The 21,478-nt window shown below is 39.9% G+C and overlaps 1 protein-coding gene across 1 annotated transcript; it reads right to left on the bottom strand.

The window, feature by feature from the left end:
- Positions 1–648: 648 nt before the first annotated feature.
- On the bottom strand, positions 649–21,433 carry LOC140138463 (peptidyl-prolyl cis-trans isomerase FKBP4-like). The gene is made up of 2 exons (XM_072160351.1): positions 21,321–21,433; positions 649–1,789 (listed from the first exon to the last, which is right to left on the bottom strand). The coding sequence occupies exon 2, from the start codon at positions 1,766–1,768 to the stop codon at positions 911–913; it is 858 nt and encodes a 285-aa protein (XP_072016452.1). The 5' UTR covers positions 1,769–1,789; positions 21,321–21,433; the 3' UTR covers positions 649–910.
- Positions 21,434–21,478: the final 45 nt, after the last annotated feature.

Genomic DNA, 21,478 nt, shown 5'->3' with positions numbered 1-21,478 from the left:
GGTAGAGCTTGGAAATGGTCCAGTCATATAGCATTATGTAAAGTATAATAATCCTTTTTTACATCCTTTCACATCTGTTAGCAGTTCAAGACTCTACCCAATATGAGACCTGTTCCCACAAAATGAGAGCAAAGTTGCAAATCTTTATTTTTGAGTTTATATGGCCAGATCCCGGGGGGCACTCAACTTTAGAAGTGACGGGTATGTGCCTACCGGTGTCGCGAAGTAGGGGCCTATCGGTAACAAAGCGTTATTTAAAAAAAAAGGGGGTCATTGGGTACAAACAAAATAAAAAAGGGGGTCATTGGGTATAACATTTTGAAAAAAGGGGGTCATTGAGTATAAGATTTCAAAAAAGGGTCAGCGGGTGGAAAATTTTGAAAAAATGGAGCAAAATTTTGAAAGTTTCGGAGCAAAATTTGAAAGTTTCGGCATTATTTTGTTGCATATTGATGATGCTATTCTAGAAAATCTAGAAAAAGGGGGGTCATTGGGTAGCCGCAACCAAAAAAGGGGGGTCATTTTAAAAAGGGGGTCATCGGGTATGACTTTTAAAAAAAGGGGTCATCGGGTATAGTCGACTTCAAAGAGGGGGCCTATTGACAGGCACATACCGTCACTTCAAAGTTGAGTGCCCCCGGGGCCAGATTCATAATCTCTGGATCAGAAGCTTTAAAATGATATAACTTGCCAGTTGCCAGGATTGCTCCCTCACTTGGTGTTCAAAAATCAATATTTCAAAGAAGAATTCTTTCGTTTTCTGGTATGTTTAATGAACCATATCAGTTCTCCTTTTTCCCTTTCAACTTCACCCAGGAATGTAGTGTGACAGCTGGCAGTCACACATATATTATCTTACCATATAGATAGACTTTCAAGTTAGACAGTAAGACTAGTTGCTTTTTAAATATCAATGTTTTTCAGCAGTGGATTTTCCAAACATTTTACTCATCGTATGGGCATAGTGCGCATCCAACTTCTTCCTTTTGGCAGATAACAATATCACTTGATTTTGCACAGCTTTATTGTTTGGTTCCAACTGAAGACATTTATCAAAATCCGACTGAGCTAGCTCGTAATCCTGAAGCTCCACAAAGGCTTGACCACGACGAAACAACGCCTTTGTACTATTACTGTCAATATTCAAAGCTTTGGTACAATGAATGATAACACCATCATAGTGTTTCTGTTTAAGCTGACACGCTGCTATGTTAAGTGATAACAAGAGTTTTTGTCTATTATCTTTTTGTTCGCCTATTGTAATCACATACTTCAAGCCTCGTAAATAGAACAACTCGGCTTGTTCTATCCTGTCTTCTTTAAAACATTTTGTTCCCAAATCCTTTAACATGCTAACTCTGATGAGTTTTTCCTCTGATGTCATTTCCGAGATATCTTTGCTTCGTGAGAATCCGATCAAGTAAACAATACACACCCATTCGGTTCCATCAGGGGAAGTGATAATTTTTGCATCAAATGTCAATCTACATTGTTCTCCTAACCTCATGGATTCTATGCAGCTATCAAAAGCAAATGACCAACTCCCTGTGCCAGTTCCTAAACATATTTCACACTCCGTGTTGATGGGGTATCCAATGATGCCTTCAGCATCCGGAAGAGGAGATGCCGGAGTGATGAGCACCTTGCATGTAGCTCCTTCGTTAGGTTTGTGTAGTCCACTTCCTTCTTGAATCACCTCTTTCACAAATGTGTCATTAAGACCATCACTGACTCGACTTGCAGTATTGGTAGCCATTTTTGAACACATTTAGAAGAGCTGTAATCGAATCTGCAATGTTAGCAAAATGAAAAATGGAATGTTACAATTTTGCTCAAAACAAATTCAAAATGAAAGGAAAAATTAGAACAGGTTATTGTGTTCACAGAGGCTTTATGGTAATCACTGGAACAAGGGAGAATTGTGTAAGTTGCATCCCAAATTAAACCAGTTAACCAAGAAGGTAAGTCTTTCATTCTGATCAAAATTATTCAGGGCCGTAGCCAAGGGGTGCAGGGACCGGGTGCAAGGTGCCACGCACCCCCATAAATCGACAAAAGGTCTGTAGCAAAATTGGGCCAAAAATGTAAACATTTCAGATAAATTACCCAAAATCATTAACTTTCTGTCACATTGATCTAGGCTCTACTAAAATCAATTGTAACCCCCCTTATAAAGGTCTACTTTTGGCCTGAATGAAGATTTCTCTTGTAAAGGTCTGCATTTGAAAAATCCACTCCTCAACAATATCCTGGCTACGGGCAAGACAGGACTACAGGAAAAAACTACACTGTCCCTATTCACCAATAAACTAGTACCACAATGAGTGAATGACCATGATGACAATGTCAATGAGCATGTGTTCAGGGCCGGATTTACTATTGGGCCAGATGGGCCCAGGCCCAGGGCCCCAAAATTGCCCTGTGCATCTTCCATTTTAGCCGAAAAACACCATGTTTTGGGCCAAAATTGCAAAATTTTCTGCGCTTCGCGTGCACTGGCCTGTAACGCATATATAGCAAAATTCAGCTTCAATTTGGGCTAAAATAGTCTAAAATTGACATTTTTTACATGCACGCTTAGGTAGTGTGCAAATGTCCAGTTAAAATCTATGCTTGTTTCAATGCTCCCGCCGTCGATCTTATATCTAAATCAAAACTTGGCCCCACGCATTCCTCACGGTAGGTTTGGGGCCTCCAAATTTTGGCCTGGCCCAGGGCCCCTAAAAAGGTAAATCCAGCCATGCATCATGTGCATGTGTTGTCTTGTGAGACCATACATTCCACTGTTGTTCATCATGTTCATGTCATACTCTAGCCCGAAACATCATGGCCCTGTTCCTTCCTCACTAGGGCCATGAATGCCCTACGTACGTAAAAACGGGGCACCGTGAACTCACGTTGCTGTTATGACGTCACACTGACGGCATCTATTTATAGGAAGAATTCAAAACACGGCAACGATAACAGTCACAAGTCTAGTGGGGATTATGCACTTTCAGTTTCCCTGCGTTTGAGCGGGAATTGGATTGCGTACTTTTTCGATGTCTAGTGAGCAAATTTCTTCAATATTTTGAGAAAATGATGTCAAATTTTCTATTCTATATTGTTTAGTAATAATGTCTTTTGCCAATAGTATGTTTAAAGTTGTAATTTTGTGTTTTTGATCGCAAAGATCGGATATTTTCGTTCGATTCAATTCTGAACCCTTCGCAAGGGTGCCGATTTCAGCAGAACTTTGACGATAATTTTGCCTTTTTGGACACGAAAATGCATTCGATCCTTAATTTTGTTTCAACCGAGTCTAAAATTAGCAAGCACAATAAGGTTGCTACCATACCACTTTTATATACATTGATGAAATTTTAAGATTTTTTTTCAAGTTTCTAATTTCCCAGTGACATCCAAAATGGCGTACATTGTAAGCCAGTCCTTAATATACATGTACATAGGTACGGCGAATGCTGGACCGAAATTGAAAGGGTGTGAAGTGTCCCGTTTCCGGTACGGCGTATATAGGACTGGCAAGCGAGTCTACACAAGTCTGGTCTTTTACATCCTCAATAAATGTGCTCAAAATTTACGAACATGCACCAAATATGTTTTGTTTAAGTCTCATCTTCACGTGAGGAATGGTAGGAAGTGGTATTTATGAGAAAAGGTGGTATTTTATGTGTACCCTGGACCAGAGGGCTAGGGCGAGATGGCCGAGTGGTTAAGGCGTTGCGCTGCGGGCAGGGAGATACGATCGACGAGGGTTCGAGCCTTGGGTTTGCCTTAGGTGAAAATTCTCTTCCCTCCCAAAAGGTTCCTATATGGTCAGGAATCCTTCAATTCAGTCTTCAGTTTAATTTCAGAATTTAATTGAAGAATTTCTTCTCGCCCCCATACACTGCTTATCACGTGCAGATCACAGGTTTTTCCCTGTAATACGCTCTATAGGATTAATCTTTTCGCTCTTTAAACATCGCCATCTATCGGTATAAACGATTTACGTCTAATTGCCTTCAATCTATAGTTAGTGGTCATTCATGATTATAACCGCGTAGAACCTTTTGTTACTTAAGGAAAGTGCTCTATAGGCCTATGTGATTGATTGCAAATCGATAATTCGCGGCTTGGCGACTGATTGTAGATCACTATGAATTGGAGGAGCCTTTTGTAAGCTATTTGACCCCGATCTTATTGTTAGAATACAATAGCTACCTTCTGATTACGTTTCCATATCAGGCCAAAAGGATGTATGCTTTGTGTCAGATGTATATACTGTACTTCTTTTGTCGTGGTATGAAATTAGAGACCAAAAGTCCCGAAGCTTTATTATAAAAAGTGCAGATAAAACGCACTCTTCTTTTGGATTTTTGAGACAAGAACTATTTTGTGTGCAAGATAACACGGATAGATTTTCTTTTAAGACTTTAAATTCCTTGTAAATCGTCAGTTTTACCGAGGTTTGTTGTACTTTTTCGTTTCCATGAAAGTGGTCAAGAAAAAGTTCAAAAATATCACATTTTTGGCAGGCAAATTAAAATTTTATTCAGGCTATCTTGCAGCTTCGACTTTAAAGTAAAGATATATGTGGGACATTTCATATTTCTTTGAGGAGTTTTCATAATGTTTATGTCAAAAAGATCATGGTTCAATACAAAACAATCACCAAAAATATTCACTTGCCAACTTGATATCATTTATTTTGAAGACGGTCCCTGCATGCATGCATACATGGGTGCAGGCAGCTAGTATGTATTAAAGTTGCTTTATTTATGTTCATACAAATGGGATACAAACAGGGCAAGAAAGTTGTTCTTCGGATTCCTTCTTACTATATATTTTATTTCAAGGTGTTTAGTAAACATATGTTATTCTTAGCGGGCTTATTTTCAAATAGTCAAGTTTTATGTGGCAGTTTTGCAAACATTTCACATTAAATCTTTTCAAAAAGCGAAGAGAGACTTGTTTCAGTCTATAATTTTATTTTTTCAATGCATTAGGGGCGCACCATTTGATATCAAGGTTGGGGGGGGGGGCTAGGTCGTGACGATTTTCTTAGTAGGCCTACCTCGGTGAAGCAATTTTTAGCACCTCGATAAAGCAAATATAGTTTTACATTTTGTAGCGCCTAAATTTAGCGTATACAACGTTCTTCTTATGTTAAAATGAGTTCATATCATATCAGGGCGTAGTCAGCTTTACGTGGTCAGAGGTGAAAAATAAAGGTTTTTTGGGAAAAGACAAAAATAATCATCAATTTGAACCGGTATTATTGATGGGATATGTACATATACCGATTTTTTTTAGCGAGACTGTAGGGCTTCCAAAAACTGGGCCAAAACGTTTTTATTGAGACAATGCGCGTGCAAAAATTTGGTATTTTACATTCCTTTTGGTTGGTGCATGATCGGGGTAATTTTGGTGGGAAACAGACTCCTTGCCCCCTTTCTTTTCCTATGCATTCCGATTTCTTTCATTTTTTTGATATCGCGGGCACTCTTTTCAGGGAGCACTCTGCCTCCGCTGGTTAATGCGCTTCTGGTTCAAATGGTGAGTTTTAGCATGTTTTTTCTCATGAATTTTTCAAAGGATTATTTTCTTCAAAATAATAGATTCATGTGAGGATATCGCACCAAAACCATACTCGGATCCATCCCCACATATGGCTCCCATCGTCACGTGGCATAGATTTCTTTTTGAAGTCTTTTTGACTTTGGGGTGGGTGAATTTTCGCTCACAGAATAACTTTTCACAAACAAATGCGAACAAAATACTTGCCAGTTTGAAGCTAAAATAAATATATCTGATGAAAAATGGAGCACCCTTGCCACCAAATCTTTTTCTGGTCCGAGGTGGAGCAATTTTTTTGGGGGGTCTGAGGTGAAGCAATTTTTTTGATCAGATGGTAGCGGCGTGACAATTTTTTTCAAAAACTATCCAGCCCCCCCACCTTGGTATCTAATGGTGCGTCCCTTATATAGGTTTATACAAGACATGTAGTGTTGTATTTTTTTTATTCGACATCGAATTGATTACATAACTTGGGTCACGGCCGGGCGTTCGTTGCATCAATATGCAATCAAAGAAGTTTAGTCAGACTAATTCCGGGGGGGACCACTCCCACTTTGGAGGTGGCGTACTAGTATGTAGGGCTGTTAAGACCCCCCCCTTTTCAGCATCCCTGTCACCCAAAGACCCTATATTTTTTACGAGCACATACCGAAGACACCCTATTGTTCCATTCGATCTGTCACCCAAAGACCAGTGCCGCACCGGGATGAGGTGCAGGGGAGGGGTGATGTGATGCAATACTTATCCCAGGGTGTTAAATTATAGGGCGAGCCTTTTTGGCGGGACAAGGGGGAACAAATATTGGCACAGGTATAGGTACTATTTGCACCGTTTCGATATTGCGACCTAAAATGTGATGTAGAAACATGTCAGGATAGGCCTAAATTCAAATGGTATAAGGGGGAATATTTTTGGCATGTCAAAATATTTTGATGCATAGGCCTAATAGTAGCCATGAATGATCTTTACCTATTAAAACCAAAAGGAACTGTTTTTGGGTCACTATGTGTGGAAAAATCGTTTTGATTAACGATAGGCCTAGTTGTAGCTTCGGAAATACTAAAAAATGCCATGTTGCTGAATTTAATAATTGCGAACCGGGCTGGAACAAGTAAAATGGGGACTTTTGGAGTTGCGAACAGTCAAAATCAAGGGTCTTTCTTGGCTTTTTGGTTGAAAGTCCCAGAAATATGAGGAATGAGCAATTTTGAGGTCTTTTAGAGCTAACTTTATCAAAATCAAGGGTCTTTCGGAGCAGGCTATTTTGGTAAAATATGGAAGGTCTTTCGAGACTGCGAAATCCTAAAAGGAGGGTCTTTCGGGGCAGCATACCCGTATGGTCATTTGTGTTAAGTGCCCTTCCCCCCGTGATTACAATGCATTTGCCACTTCCGAAAGGAACTGCATAGTACTAAGAGGCAAGGTTCATTATTGATTGGAGATTCAGTAGGCCCTATAAAGAGACAAATGCGGTAATAGCATTACGGTGCATGCGCTTTTAAAATTCTGTAATCAATAAGAGCTAATAAGTATAATGAACAAAATCATTTCCGACAGAACGACGGATAGCACAGTAGTATAAGCGCGCGACGGTGAAACCGGAGGTTGAGGGTTCGAACCCGGCAGAATTTTAATTCAGATAATTTTCTTTTTCTTTAAGTGAAGAATAATAATAATTGAATCCGTCTTATAAAATTTAACATCGTGTAGTAGAATCCTGGATAGGCCTATGTGTTATCAGATAAGATCTTCTGTAGATTACCATATCAAAAGAATTTCGTAGTTTTATCAAGCAAGTTTCTAAGTGTGCCCCTAATGCGTGGTTTGTATAGAATTGAGGCTATAGCTTTATTTGCTAGTAACCAATGACAGAGCCGCTACGATATTAATTGAAAACAGGTCACCGCTAGAGGCGCTGCATTTAAGACGCAGCCTAAAATGTTTATTACGGGACAAAACAGATGTGAGATATAGGTAGTGTATGTGTTTCATCCGTGATTCGGAAGTCACGTAAAGCCGTTGGTCCCGTGTACAGGAAGAGTCAAACTGACAAACCCTGTGCACGTTAAGTGTCAGAGCTATTCGAAAAGAGAAGGGGACCATCCCCGGTTCTGATACCAGGATCGTGCATAGGTAAAAAAACTGTACACGTTAAGCCTGTGCGCGGCTGCGACAATACTCATTTTGAGGTATGCACGTATAGGAAGAAGAAGATATGCTCAGGAGTCTCAGACCTTGGTACGGAGACGCATGTTGGCTTTCCTCAACGCAAACTTTTAGACTATAGGGTTTATTATCTATGCCCGTGGAACGGTGGCATAGATATTGTATTTGTTGTGTTTAGTCTTGACTTCTTATCTATGCCCGTGGAGCGTGGCATAGATATTGTATTTGTTGTGTTTAGTCTTCGACTTCTTCTTCTTCTCCTCCTCCTTCTCAAGACCAGTTCTTTGCACTACTCTAGCTCAAGAACTAAAGTAGTCTTGGAGCCCATACTTGGTACAATGATGGCCCATGACCCCTAAAAACATCCTAGGGTACCCTCGACCCCAGAGGTCAAAGGTCATGGGATACAGGGGGTAATATGTGTAAAATTCCAAACAGCTCTAGCTCTAGAACTATAAGCGCCCTCAGGGTTCATACTTGGTATAATGATGGCCCATGACCATTAGAAGTAACTTATTGTAGCCTCGACCCCAGAGGTCAAAGGTCACAGGCTACAGAGGGCAATATGTGTAAATTTTTAAAACTGCTTTAGCTCAAGAACTATAGCACCCTCAGGGTTCATGCTTGGTACAATGATGGCCCATGACCCTTAGATATTTCCTGCATTAACATCGACCCTAGAGGTCAAAGGTCATGGGCTACAGGGAGCAATATGTGGTAAATTTCAAACAGCTCTAGCTTAAGAACTACAGCGCCCTCAGGGTTCATACTTGGTACAATGATGGCCCATGACCCTAGATGTATTCTGTGGTAGCCACAACCCCAGAGGTCAAAGTTCAAAGGCTTTAAAAAGCAAACTAGGTACAAGCTATTAACACAGTGTAGCCCAATAGGTAGCATTTTGTTAGCAACCTGTGTTTGCAATAATAACGGCCCGAATCGTACGTCAAACAAATTGATCACTTGACAAAAATTCCCTTAAAAGGGAATGCGTAGGCATTTTGATTTTGGTTCCTTGGACCACTTCAAAAGGTTTTCATGATGGGACAAGGGGGTGCTTGGTTAAGGGGTGGGGTCACGGGCATAGATATTCGTGTTTGGTCAAACACAACTGTGGTTTCTAGTTATCTATGCCCGAGGAACGGTGGCATAGATATTGTATTTGTTGTGTTTAGTCTTCTCCGTCTCCTTCTCCTCCTTCTTCTTCTCAAGACCACTTTTTTGCACTCCTCTATCTCAAGAACCATAGTAGCCTCAGGGCCCATATTTGGTATACTGATGGCCCATGACCCCTAGCATCATCCTATGGTACCCCCGACCCCAGAGGTCAAAGGTCATGGGCTACAGCGGGCAATATGTGTAAAATTTCAAACAGCTCTAGCTCAAGAACTACAGCGCCCTCAGGGTTCATACTTAGTATAATGATGGCCCATGGCCCCTAGAAGTAACTTATGGTAGCCACGACCCCAGAGGTCAAAGGTCACAGGCTACAGGGAGCAATATGTGTAAATTTTTAAAACTGCTTTAGCTCAAGAACTATAGCGCCCTCAGGGTTCATGCTTGGCACAATGATGACCCATGATGACCCATGACCCTTAAATATTTTCTGCAGTAACATCGACCCCAGAGGTCAAAGGTCATGGGCTACAGGGAGCAATATGTATAAAATTTCAAGCATCTCCAGCTCAAGAACTACAGCGCCCTCAGGGTTCATACTTGGTACAATGATGGCCCATAACCCTAGATGTATTCTGTGGTAGCCGCAACCCCAGAGGTCAAAGTTCAAAGGCTTTAAACTGTAAATTAGGTACGAACTATTAACACAGTGTAGCGCAATAGGCCGCATTTTGTTAGCTACCTGTATTTGCAATGATAACGGCCTGAATCGTACGTCAAGGAAACTGATCACTTGACAAAATCTCCCTTAAAAGGGAATGTGTAGGCATTTTGATTTTGGTTCTTTGGACCACCTCAATAGGTTGTCATGATGGGACAAGGAGTGTGGTTGGTTAAGGGGTGGGGTATAAGAGAGAGTGTGGTCAAGTCTGGTGGTGTTTAAGAGAGAGTGAGGGTCTGATGGGGTATAAGAGAGAGTGAAGGCTTAGTAGTGTATTAGAGAGAGTGTGGGCCAGTCTGGTGGTGTTTTAGAGCGTGAGTGTCTGGTTGAGTATAAGAGAGAGTGAGGGTCTGGGGTATAAGAGAGGATGTGGTCAAGTCTGGTGGTGTTTTAGAGAGAGTGATGGTCTAATGGGGTATAAGAGAGAGTGAAGGCTTGGTAGGGTATAAGAGAGAGTGTGGGCCAGTCTGGTGGTGTTTTATAGAGAGTGCGTGTCTAGTGGAGTATAAGAGAGAGTTAAGGCTTGGTGGGGTATTAGAGAGAGTATGGGTCAGCCTGGTGGTGTTTTAGAGCGAGTGAGTGTCTGGTGGAGTATAAGAGAGAGTGAGGGTCTGGTGGGGTATTAGAGAGTGTGTGGTCCAGTCTGGTGGTGTTTGAGAGAGAGTGATGGTCTGGTGGAGTAAAGAGAGAGTGAGGGTCTGGTGGGGTATTAGAGAGAGTGTGGTCCAGTCTGGTGGTGTTTTAGAGAGATTGATGGTCTGATGGGATATAAGAGAGTGCAGGCTTGGTAGGGTATAGGAGAGAGTGTGGGCCAGTCTGGTGGTGTTTTAGAGAGAGTGAGTGTATAGTGGAGTATAAGTGAGAGTGAAGGCTTGGTGGGGTATTAGAAAGAGTATGGGTCAGCCTGGTGGTGTTTTAGAGCCAGTGAGTTTCTGGTGGAGTATAAGAGAGAGTGAGGGTCTGGTGGGGTATCAGAGAGAGTGTGGTCCAGTCTGTAGTGTTTTAGAGAGAGTGAGGGTCTGGTGGGGTATAAATGAGAGTGAGGGCTTGGTAGGGTATTAGAGAGAGTGTGGGCCAGTCTAGTGTTATGAGCATTAGGCCTACATGTATATCAAATGAAAGTTTAAAACAAGGGGTTTCACATGGTGCTCACCAAGTTTTTGTTTGTGAATAGGGGAAGGGGTTTAGGTGTGGTCATCACGGGCATAGATATTCGTGTTTGGTCAAACACAACTGTGGTTTCTAGTCCTCCTTCTCCTCCTTCTTAAGACCAGTCCTTTGCACTCCTCTAGCTCAAGAACTAAAGTAGCCTCGGGGCCCATACTTGGTATAATGATGGCCCATGACCCTAGCCTGAGTCCCTGGCCTCTCACTCGCAAAATGGCGGACAAACATGGCGGCGGCTCGTTCGAGGCCTGAGAACGATCCGTGCATTTTTTATGGAGGACTTTTTCATGCGCGACCCTGTATATACAGGGTCGCGCAAAACGCAACTCTAATTGGTACAATGAAATATCAGCGCGCCTATTATCCATATATGGACTTATACCGTCCATATATGGAATATAGCCAGAGATCACTCAAATCAGCGCCATTTAAATCGAATTTTAAACACCGATGCGAAATTCAACCACGGCGCCGTGTGGAAGACACATTTTAATGATTTTTTGACATGATATACCGATTTGTGGAATAATAAACAAGGTATAATGAGCGGCAAGTGTTCAAACATCGCTTGGACTAAACTGGAAGTGAAGAAAGAGTTGTACATAATCTGATTTGGAAGAATCTGTGTAGTATTGCCGGCCGGGATTGCGGGAGTGCTGCTGTGACTGTGTCATGTGTGTGCAACCGCAAATGTGCATGTGTGTACACTATGCTTATGCTATACTTTTAAATGTTTTATTTATACATGTCATGGTGATGATGTTGTTTTTTCACGTACTGTCTGAGCCCAGCTGAGTGACGACAATTTTAATCAACTCTAAACAAGTTCATTCTTGCGGCAGTGACTGTGTCTTTCTGTCTGCATCTCAAGTTGCCGTGCAAAAACGGACAATTCAATGCACCATGACCATGTGCATGTACATGCAAACCGTGTTACTTCTGACCAACTAGGCCATGAAGCATATGTCATGGCATACATGGCATCACATTGAATGATTGATTGTACTTGTCTAGTTGTAGACAGGCCTATAGCATCTGACTTGGTAAGAGAATAGAATACTGCTACTTGAAAATATCGTGTCACTGCAATGCTGTAATGATCAAAACTCTGACTTCCATGCAAGACTCACCATCATTTTGCCATAATTCATGCAGAATGGTGTACCGGTACCAACAAAACATTTAGCGGATAGCCGTAGCACAGCGAGGCCTAGGCCCGAGGCTAACCTGGAGAAATCAGTTGATTTGCTTTTATAATTTATCTGTTAGACTGTGCCTGATGTCATGATTTTTGCCGGGATTGTTGCATGCTAGTAAGCTAGTTCCAACTTCCAACATGTCCAAAGTCATGAGGTATACTCATGGACATATGGTACTGGCACTGACTGGAGTTTTACGCTGATGTTGACAGTGTTACCAACTTTATACCATGGCCATGTCATCATTATTATTGACTGTGTATTCTGACTGTGACATGGACCGAGATCAGACTGAAGAAGCACCAATGCCGCCAATGGCATGTACCGCATGAGTATACAATGTGTCATCATGTCAGAAGCTGCAGGCCTACAAAAGAAAAACGGTAAGCAAAAACATGACAACAATTCAATTGTGGCCTATAGTTGAACATGATGTCCTCTCCTCTCCCGTATGAGGTTTGGACTATAATTAGGCCCTGCCCTACGTTAGCCCCTGTTGGCCTAAAATATACTAGCAAGTCATGACTGTAGTATACTAAAAGTCCTAGCATATTCACCCCGCCCCCCGAGCGTTAGTATGCTAGCATGAGCTGCATCCATGACATTTTTTCCATTATTTTCATGGAAAGAAAGTCAACTATTTATGGAAATTTAATATCAAAATTTAATTTAACCTATCAAAATGCCAGACACGCCCTGCTGTTTGTCTTAATAGCAGTGATAGCTAAATGGAATAAGGGGATGTAATTTTCTTGACAGGGGGGGCCATGAATATGTAAATTTTTTATGACCCCCTATTGCGGGCAAAAAATTTTATGACCCCCCATAAAAGCATGCATGCGGAGCGCGCAAACATTTTTAGTCACCAACCTTCAATAATTCTATAACCCCCTATGTTAACAAATTATAACCCCCTATATTTGGTCTAACTTATGACCCCCCTTCCAGTATATTCATGACCCCCCTTAGGGGGCTGTCATTTTCTACGGAAGGGGGTGGGTCATGACTCATGAATTATATAGGTGACCGGAGTAAATTTTTTCATGACCCCCCTATCGCGGGCTGAATTTTTACAACCCCCTATCTCAGGTCGAAAATATTTATGCCCGCCCCCCCTTCCGCCTACACAGACTGACTACAAATTATTCATCACTGGAACTAAGGGGGCTGTCATTTTCTTCAGAAGGGGGGTCATGAATATACTGGGGGGGTCATAGAATTTTGAGACCAAACATTTTTTAACAACCAAAATTGGGGGGCTATAGAATTATTAAGGGCTGGTGACTCAACATTTTTAGCAAGCTTTTACATTCCTTAGCTTCAAAACCAAAATGTGTGCGCAATCTTTTGTTATACAATGCAAGATTTTTGCGCGCTCCGCGTTCCTTCTTTACACTTACGATCAAAATTTTTAATGTGTTTCTCGCCTCCGCTCTAAAATTTGGGTACGCGCTCCGCGCCTTACTTCCGCCATGAATAATTTGTCTTCAGTCTGTATAGGCGGAAGGGGGTCATAAAATTTTGACCCGCGATAGGGGTTGTAAAAATTTAGCTCGCGATAGGGGGTCGTAAAAAATTGACTCGGTCACCGACATATTCATGACCCCACCCCTGCGAAGAAAATGACATCCCCCACAAGGCACGCGGCGCAAAAACTTAAATCTGCGAAGAAAGTGTGTGGAGCGCGTTAAAATTTTGACTGTAAGTGTAAAAAGGTCTTGTGAGCGCTAAAAAATTTTGAATCATATAACTATAGATTGTGCTTACATTTTGATCTTATGTTAAAAGATTGCGCGCGCATCTCGCGAAAGTTTTGGGTCACCAGCCCTTTTAAGGAATTATTAAAATAATAATTATAATAATAATTATAGAATTATTAAAATAATTCTATAACGCGATTAACCCCTAATTTTGGTGTAAAAAATTATAACCCCCCTATTTTTGGTCAAAAATGCTATGACACCCTCCAGTATATTCATGACCCACCCCTTTCAAAGAAAATGACAGCCCCCTAAATAACCCGAATTACCCGATAAATAGGCCTAACGACCATGTACAAATGATGTACATGTACCTAGGAATACAAATATTTCTAATTTCTTTTCATTTTAATAAAAACAAACTCAAATGATTTTTTTTTTTTTTCAAACTCTAAAATCTACTGTTAAAGAAGGCTAAGCATTTTTCTGATTTTGACCTGATTTTGACATGGTCTTGACAGGTACCGGTATTAAATTTGTATACATGAATGAAATACAATAAAATATTACAAGTCGCATCACCACGCAACAAAAATTATGCGACCGGAATTTAAAACATTTCATTCAGTTGACTTTCTATTTTACTGTGGGTGCACCTTAAAACTCGGCTGTACATTCTCTACGGCGCGGCATATAAGCGTGGACTGTGTTATAAATATTGTTCACTGTAACTGCAAATATAAGAAACAAGCCTACCATCCATTTTGAAGTAATTAAAAAACAACAAGTTCACAACAACAACATCCGGGAACAACAAAAACACAAAAAACAATGGAGCCTTCGGGCGACACACAAGCACTTTATTTGTTTTCATTATCGGCGGCTTCGGCCAGGTTAGTTTGGGCTGTTTAATTAGCATGAAATTTGTTACATGATGAACCACAAAATTGAACGTGGGCCTAAGTTTAAAGAAAACAAAGCAAAAATATGCCCAATTAAAACCGGACCGACATAATGGCCGAGTGAAAATTGAAGAAGTCAGAGTATTAAACAGAATCAGAATGGTGAAAGGAAAATATAACAGTAACTGAAGCAATAGGCTTATTTAAAACTAAACAGTATTTATACTAATATAATACTGATAGGCCAGGGAATATAAATCGCAGGAAAGAAAGCAATTATCAAAAAGAACAAGTTTAAAATTCATTAAAATTCCTTTAAAAACAGTTGTTTTATTCACGGGCGAGTCGGAAGATAATTTACCCGCGGAAATTTCCTTAAATGGCAATGCGCCATGCGACGCGAAGCGCGCGAAGTCGCACGCGTTTTATTAATGAGCTCAAAAGTCCTCCACGCTCAGAACACGTTTGGTGTTCAGTCCTCGTATACAGCACAGTGTAACGGCCGTGCGTATATTCGAGGCTGGAGGATTTAGTCTACCCATGACCCCTAGAAACATCCTAGGGTACCGCCGACCCCAGAGGTCAAAGGTCATAGGCTACAGGGGGCAATATATGTAAAATTTGAAGCATCTCTAGCTCAAGAACTATAGCGCCCTCGGGGTTCATACTTGGTATAATGATGGCCCGTGACGCCTAGAAGTAACTTATGGTAGCCTCGACCCCAGAGGTCAAAGGTCACAGGCTACAGGGAGCAATATGTGTAAATTTTTAAAACCACTTTAGCTCAAGAACTATAGCGCCCTCAGGGTTCATGCTTGGTACAATGATGACCCATGACCCTTAGATATTTTCTGCAGTAACATCGACCCCAGAGGTCAAAGGTCATGGGCTACTGGGAGCAATATGTGTAAAATTTCAAACATCTCCAGCTCAAGAACTACAGCGCCCTCAGGGTTCATACTTGGTACAATGATGGCCCATAACCCTAGATGTATTCTGTGGTAGCCGCAACCCCAGAGGTCAAAGTTCAAAGGCTTTAAACTGCAAATTAGGTACGAACTATTAACAGTGTAGCGCAATAGGCCGCATTTTGTTAGCTCCCGGGGGGGCCACTGGTCATTGACAAGGGGGTATCATGCGTGGCCAAAAAATCACGTAAAAAGGGTCTTTTTTCACGATCAGGCACTGTACGTACGTATCGTGAATAGGGTGTCAAAAACATGGAAATTAGAGAAAAAGGGTATCTTTTTCACAACAGATTTACGTATTTAGGGTCCGTCCAGACACCAGTCCTTCATAAGTTTCATGTCCTTCATGTTTATCCCTAGACTTGACTGTGTAGTTCTCTGTTTTAATAGTCCATAAAGATTGCCGACTTCGCCCAGCTGGCCTGTTAATATTTTTCCATTAACCCATTCAATGCTACATGCACAACCCTATGTACAACATTCAATGGTGATGTACACATGCAGTACATTGTACATGCACAGCACGTGTACACTCTGATTTTAAGAGTTTCAATTTTCCTTTATAAAGTCCAAAGTTTCTCATTTCATTTAAAAATATTTTTACTATTATTTGAATTTTCTATCTTGTATTATGGATAAAAATAAAGATTTTCAAGCTAATTTTCATGTTGTATACAATTATTTAACCACAAATATCTACGGTAGAGGATTGATTGAGTTGACCTGTGACCTATCCACAAAATAAATAAATAAAAACATGCATGTTATTATCGTCAAAAGCATCATATTTTTGTCAGAATTTTGTCACAATAAGTGATCTTGATTTTATTTAAAAACAAATTTTAAACTTTTGAATAAATTGTGAAAACATCAAATGAATATTAAAAGGTAAGATGGATATGGTGCAGAATTAAAATACGTTTTTGGATTGGTATCAAATTCTGCAGTCATACACGAATCCTGCAAGTCTTGGCTGAACTGATTGAGCACCATGCATCTCAGTCGCTATTTACCGACTTATTTTCATCCTAATACTTTATTCAACTTATGAAATAATACCACTATTATTCATCCGATTCCTTCCAGAAGTAGGCCTTAATTGTTGTCATTTTAAGCTTTTAAAATAAATTATTAATATTATGCACTTTTCATCTTTTCGCAATAAGGCCTAGGTCATAAAAAAAAAAAAATCTGACCACTATTTTATGATTTTTGTCTCACTTTGAAACATGATTTGTAGGTCTATAATAATCAGTATTTGGAGGATGGAGAATAAATTGTCGAAACTTTAATAGGGCCTACAAAAATGATATAATTTCTTGACTTCTTTTTCTCTATTTTTTTTTCTTCGTGTTGTTTTTTCTTAGTTAGAGTTTTGTAAATTTTCTTTTCATAGGCTCTCTGATACTATAAATCAGCTTAAAATAATGTAACGTTTATTTTGTAATTTTAAAATAGCTCATATTCTGCCCTGGTAGCAGAGCCATTCTGAGTTAGGCCTACTATTAAAGAAATCAATGAAAATGGAGCTTCAAGTATAGTGAGGCCTATTACTTGCTTAGGGTGTCGAAAATATATGTTTTACTTGTTAAGGGGTAAAAAAACGTCAATACTTGTTTAGGGTAGGATATTACACTTGTTATACTTATTTAGGGGTGTATTTTCAGTCGTTGCACATACTTGTTTAGGGTGCTTTTTGAAACTCCATGGCCACGCATGATACCCCCTTGTCAATGACCAGTGGCCCCCCCGGGTGTTAGCTACCTGTATTTGCAATGATAACGGCCTGAATCGTACGTCAAGGAAACTGATCACTTGACAAAAACTCCCTTAAAAGGGAATATGTAGGCATTTTGATTTTGGTTCCTTGGACCACCTCAATAGGTTGTCATGATGGGACAACGGGTGTGGTTGGTAAAGGGGTGGGGTATAAGAGAGAGTCTGGTCAAGTCTGGTGGTGTTTAAGAGAGAGTGAGGGTCTGATGGGGTATAAGAGAGAGTGAAGGCTTAGTAGTGTATTAGAGAGAATGTGGACCAGTCTGGTGGTGTTTTAGAGTGAGTGAGTGTCTAATGGGGTATAAGAGAGAGTGAAGGCTTGGTAAGGTATAAGAGAGAGTGTGGGCCAGTCTGGTGGTGTTTTAGAGAGAGTGCGTGTATAGTGGAGTATAAGAGAGAGTTAAGGCTTGGTGGGGTATTAGAGAGAGTATGGGTTAGCCTGGTGGTGTTTTAGAGCGAGTGAGTGTCTGGTGGAGTATAAGAGAGAGTGAGGGTCTGGTGGGGTATTAGAGAGAGTGTGGTCCAGTCTGGTGGTGTTTTAGAGAGAGTGATGGTCTGGTGGAGTATAAGAGAGAGTGAGGTCTGGTGGGGTATTAGAGAGAGTGTGGTCCAGTCTGGTGGTGTTTTAGAGAGATTGATGGTCTGATGGGGTATAAGAAAGAGTGAAGGCTTGGTAGGGTATAAGAGAGAGTGTGGGCCAGTCTGGTGGTGTTTTAGAGAGAGTGAGTGTATAGTGGAGTATAAGAGAGAGAGTGAAGGCTTGGTGGGGTATTAGAGAGAGTATGGGTCAGCCTGGTGGTGTTTTAGAGCGAGTGAGTTTCTGGTGGAGTATAAGAGAGTGTGAGGGTCTGGTAGGGTATCAGAGAGAGTGTGGTCCAGTCTGGTGGTGTTTTAGAGAGAGTGATGGTCTGGTGGGGTATAAATGAGAGTGAAGGCTTGGTAGGGTATTAGAGAGAGTGTGGGCCAGTCTAGTGTTATGAGCATTACATGTATATCAAATGAAAGTTTAAAACAAGGGGTTTCACATGGTGCTCATCAAGTTTTCGTTTGTGAATAGGGGAAGGGGTTTGGTGTGGTCACGGGCATAGATATTCGTGTTTGGTCAAACACAACTGTGGTTTCTAGTTGATTTTATTTTCATAGGTGACTGCACACCCAGCACTCTTTGTATACTCATCTCCTTCAATCCACTCATAAACTGTTGTCCAATGTCATCATCCACTTCAGATACTTGACTGAAGTACCAAGTATAGCAATTACTTGCGTTGGAGTCACTCAACCGTGTCCCTCATTTGGAGACATTTGAGTAGATTCTATTCTAAATGTTTGCGTTGCTCAGAGCCAGCATGGTGGAAATGGTAGTGACGGTGGTGTGACTGTGAGTACCTCGGGCTATAGGTTGGTTGGTTGGTTGGTTGGTAGGATTTTCCGCCTTTAATACAGGCGCACCACAGATATAGCTGTGTCTATTTCATAAAGCAAATGTCCATTTAACATGAAGACATATATATATATATGGTCGAATCCAATGAAAAGTGTACACGGCATGTTCAGGGCCATAACTTAAAAGTTTTAATCAATTGGCATTCGTTTTTTGTATTGTGTTTATTAAGCCTTGATTATACGCTTGCGCCATATATAATAAGACCCCTTCTGTGAAAAATTTAGACACAGAGACTCCAAAACATGCTATTTTTACCAATTTTTTCAAAATATTTCTTACAGTATTTTTAAAAACATCTAAATCAGTTGTGAAAAGAAGTCATTGGATTGAATCTAAATTGATTTCCTGAAAGGTGTGTATTCAAAGATTGCCTGTTCAATTTTTCACATATTTGTACATAATTATGAATTTTTTGTGATAATTTTTTGAGTGGTATTTTTTTACATTACCTACTAATACAATTTTTCATAGCACTAGATATATCTTTAAAAATTGGTTATTACTAATATTTGGATAATTGATACAAGCTTTGATATGTCCAATACTGAAATGCATTGACTTCGGACATCTTTATTATTGTGTTTAGCTGCCAGAAATTCTAAATGCCACAAAGGTAGGTTTGGTAAAAAATATGCCTTACCTCCGAATACATGTTAAAGGCTGTGCCATTTCCACAAAGTGAGAGAATAGTAAACAATAGTTAAGCAATAGGTGCAGGGTAATACACTCTTTATTTCTACCAAGTTTCAATAGCCTGCGTTTAAATATTTCTGAGATGTCAACAATAAAAGCAAGTATTCAGTAGGTAAATTTCAGTACGGTAACCGAATGTTACCTACGAATACAATTTGACACCATGACAGTATTGTGAAACACCGCCATTCATGCCAATGCCCATATTGGTACATAACGAAGGCCTGTATGTTCGCTATCAAATCATATGTCAATGAAAGTTGCGAATTCACATACATGCCCACCATGCAAAACTGAATACGGCTTAATTGTTGAAAAATATGTACTGAAATAGACGACGGTCTGCTCATTTGAAAGAAAAATCAGATTCAAAGAAGATTAGAAGGGATAAATACTTGGATTTGTCAACTGTCATGTGTGCTTCATTTTAAATGTTTACCGACCTTCTGGTTTCTGAGTAATTGGTGTCCAAATTGATTTATTCGAAGGTAACTTTTGACGTTTTGCTAAGGTTACCTCTGAATACCATGGAAAAACGACTGTTCTCATTGTCTCATGATCTAGACAACACATTGATGGACCCTGGTATAAAGCTAATTGTAGTTGCCCTCAAACGAAAGGCCACAAGACGTAACTGACTCCAAGATGGACTTCACAAGTCTGCAATAACGGTTTTAAGCGATTTGTGTGCAATTAAGCAAATTAAAGTCACTTTAGTGCCTTTGTTTCTTACTTCAATCCTCTTTCAACCGCTGTGAACCGACATTATTAATACATGATAGGGTCTAAAGTATCAATAAACATACATAAAAAAATAATACATTCAAAGTGCTTTATAAAATGAAGTTTTGATTGCGATATCCACCAAAAGTCTAATTCTTACCTACAAATACTGAAATGTTACTTACGAATACAGCATAATTCATGACATGTGTAATGAAGTGTCCCTACCAATGGAAATTAATTGTCAAAAACTTTAAGCGGTACCCCAGGACACTATTATTACCCATATACGGATTCATTCAACAATTATTTATTCTGTAAAATTGCTGATAAACTACTTGTATATCAAAATGAAGTGGTCAAAATCTTGCTAAAAGCATCAAAAAATGTTTGATCTAAGGTAATAGCATTTATTCATTTGGACGTACCATCTGAAAGAGATCTAAAACTACCATTTTATTAATTCATTACCATAATAGCAAAATTTAAACCTCTAAACTCAATATAGATATTGTTAAATCGCCCATGTTACCTCACTTAATACCGGGTTTCTTCACCTTTTCATTGTATAAAGCGTTAGGTGTATGCGTATAATTCCTAATATTCTTGAAAACATATATCCTACTCGTTCTTATACAATGTGTAAATTGATTCATACTCATTTGATAAATAAAATACAGAAACTGACCTAAACTTCATTTTCAAAAATAAACTAGCATAAATTGACTAAGATCATATTGATCGCGTTATAAAAATAAAAACAACTATTTTCTGGTTGAGCTAGCATTTTCCTGACACCCTGTGGTCTACATTACACGAAAAAAGCGTTAATGGGAATATTCCATTTGTTTTAGGTTGATTAGTATTGCGATAGTGAAAGCATCCTAGTGGTATTCGTAGGTAACATTGGGTTTTGATATCACATTTACTATCACACGTCCTGGATTTATTTTTCAAGATTAGTAATGGCACTTTTGGTTCCTATAAGGCTAATATGTCATCAATCAATGGACAAAAGGAAAAAATTGTGGAGACATTTTTATTTCGGACTTTTATTTTTGGCCCGTGGACACTTTTGGTTGGATTCGACCATATATATATAGCATAGTCATAATAGTCATACTCATATCGCACATGCACCAGTTGGTCATCGTGACCATTCCGGGCATTTCATTTTCAAGCTTACCAAAATATATTTCGATGCATCAGGTCAGAGGTAAAGGTATCGGCATCATTGTTGTTAAACACAACATCAACAAACGTGAACCTGCACCATTGGCCATGGGCGCCACATGTCACGGTTCACCAATAGTGTTGGGCGATAACAATTATTGCGCCAAGATC

The sequence above is a fragment of the Amphiura filiformis genome, chromosome 17, assembly GCF_039555335.1.
Source record: "Amphiura filiformis chromosome 17, Afil_fr2py, whole genome shotgun sequence".
NCBI lineage: Eukaryota > Metazoa > Echinodermata > Ophiuroidea > Amphilepidida > Amphiuridae > Amphiura > Amphiura filiformis.
Note: the sequence above shows the minus strand (reverse complement) of the source record. Positions and strands in the feature narration are given on the sequence as shown.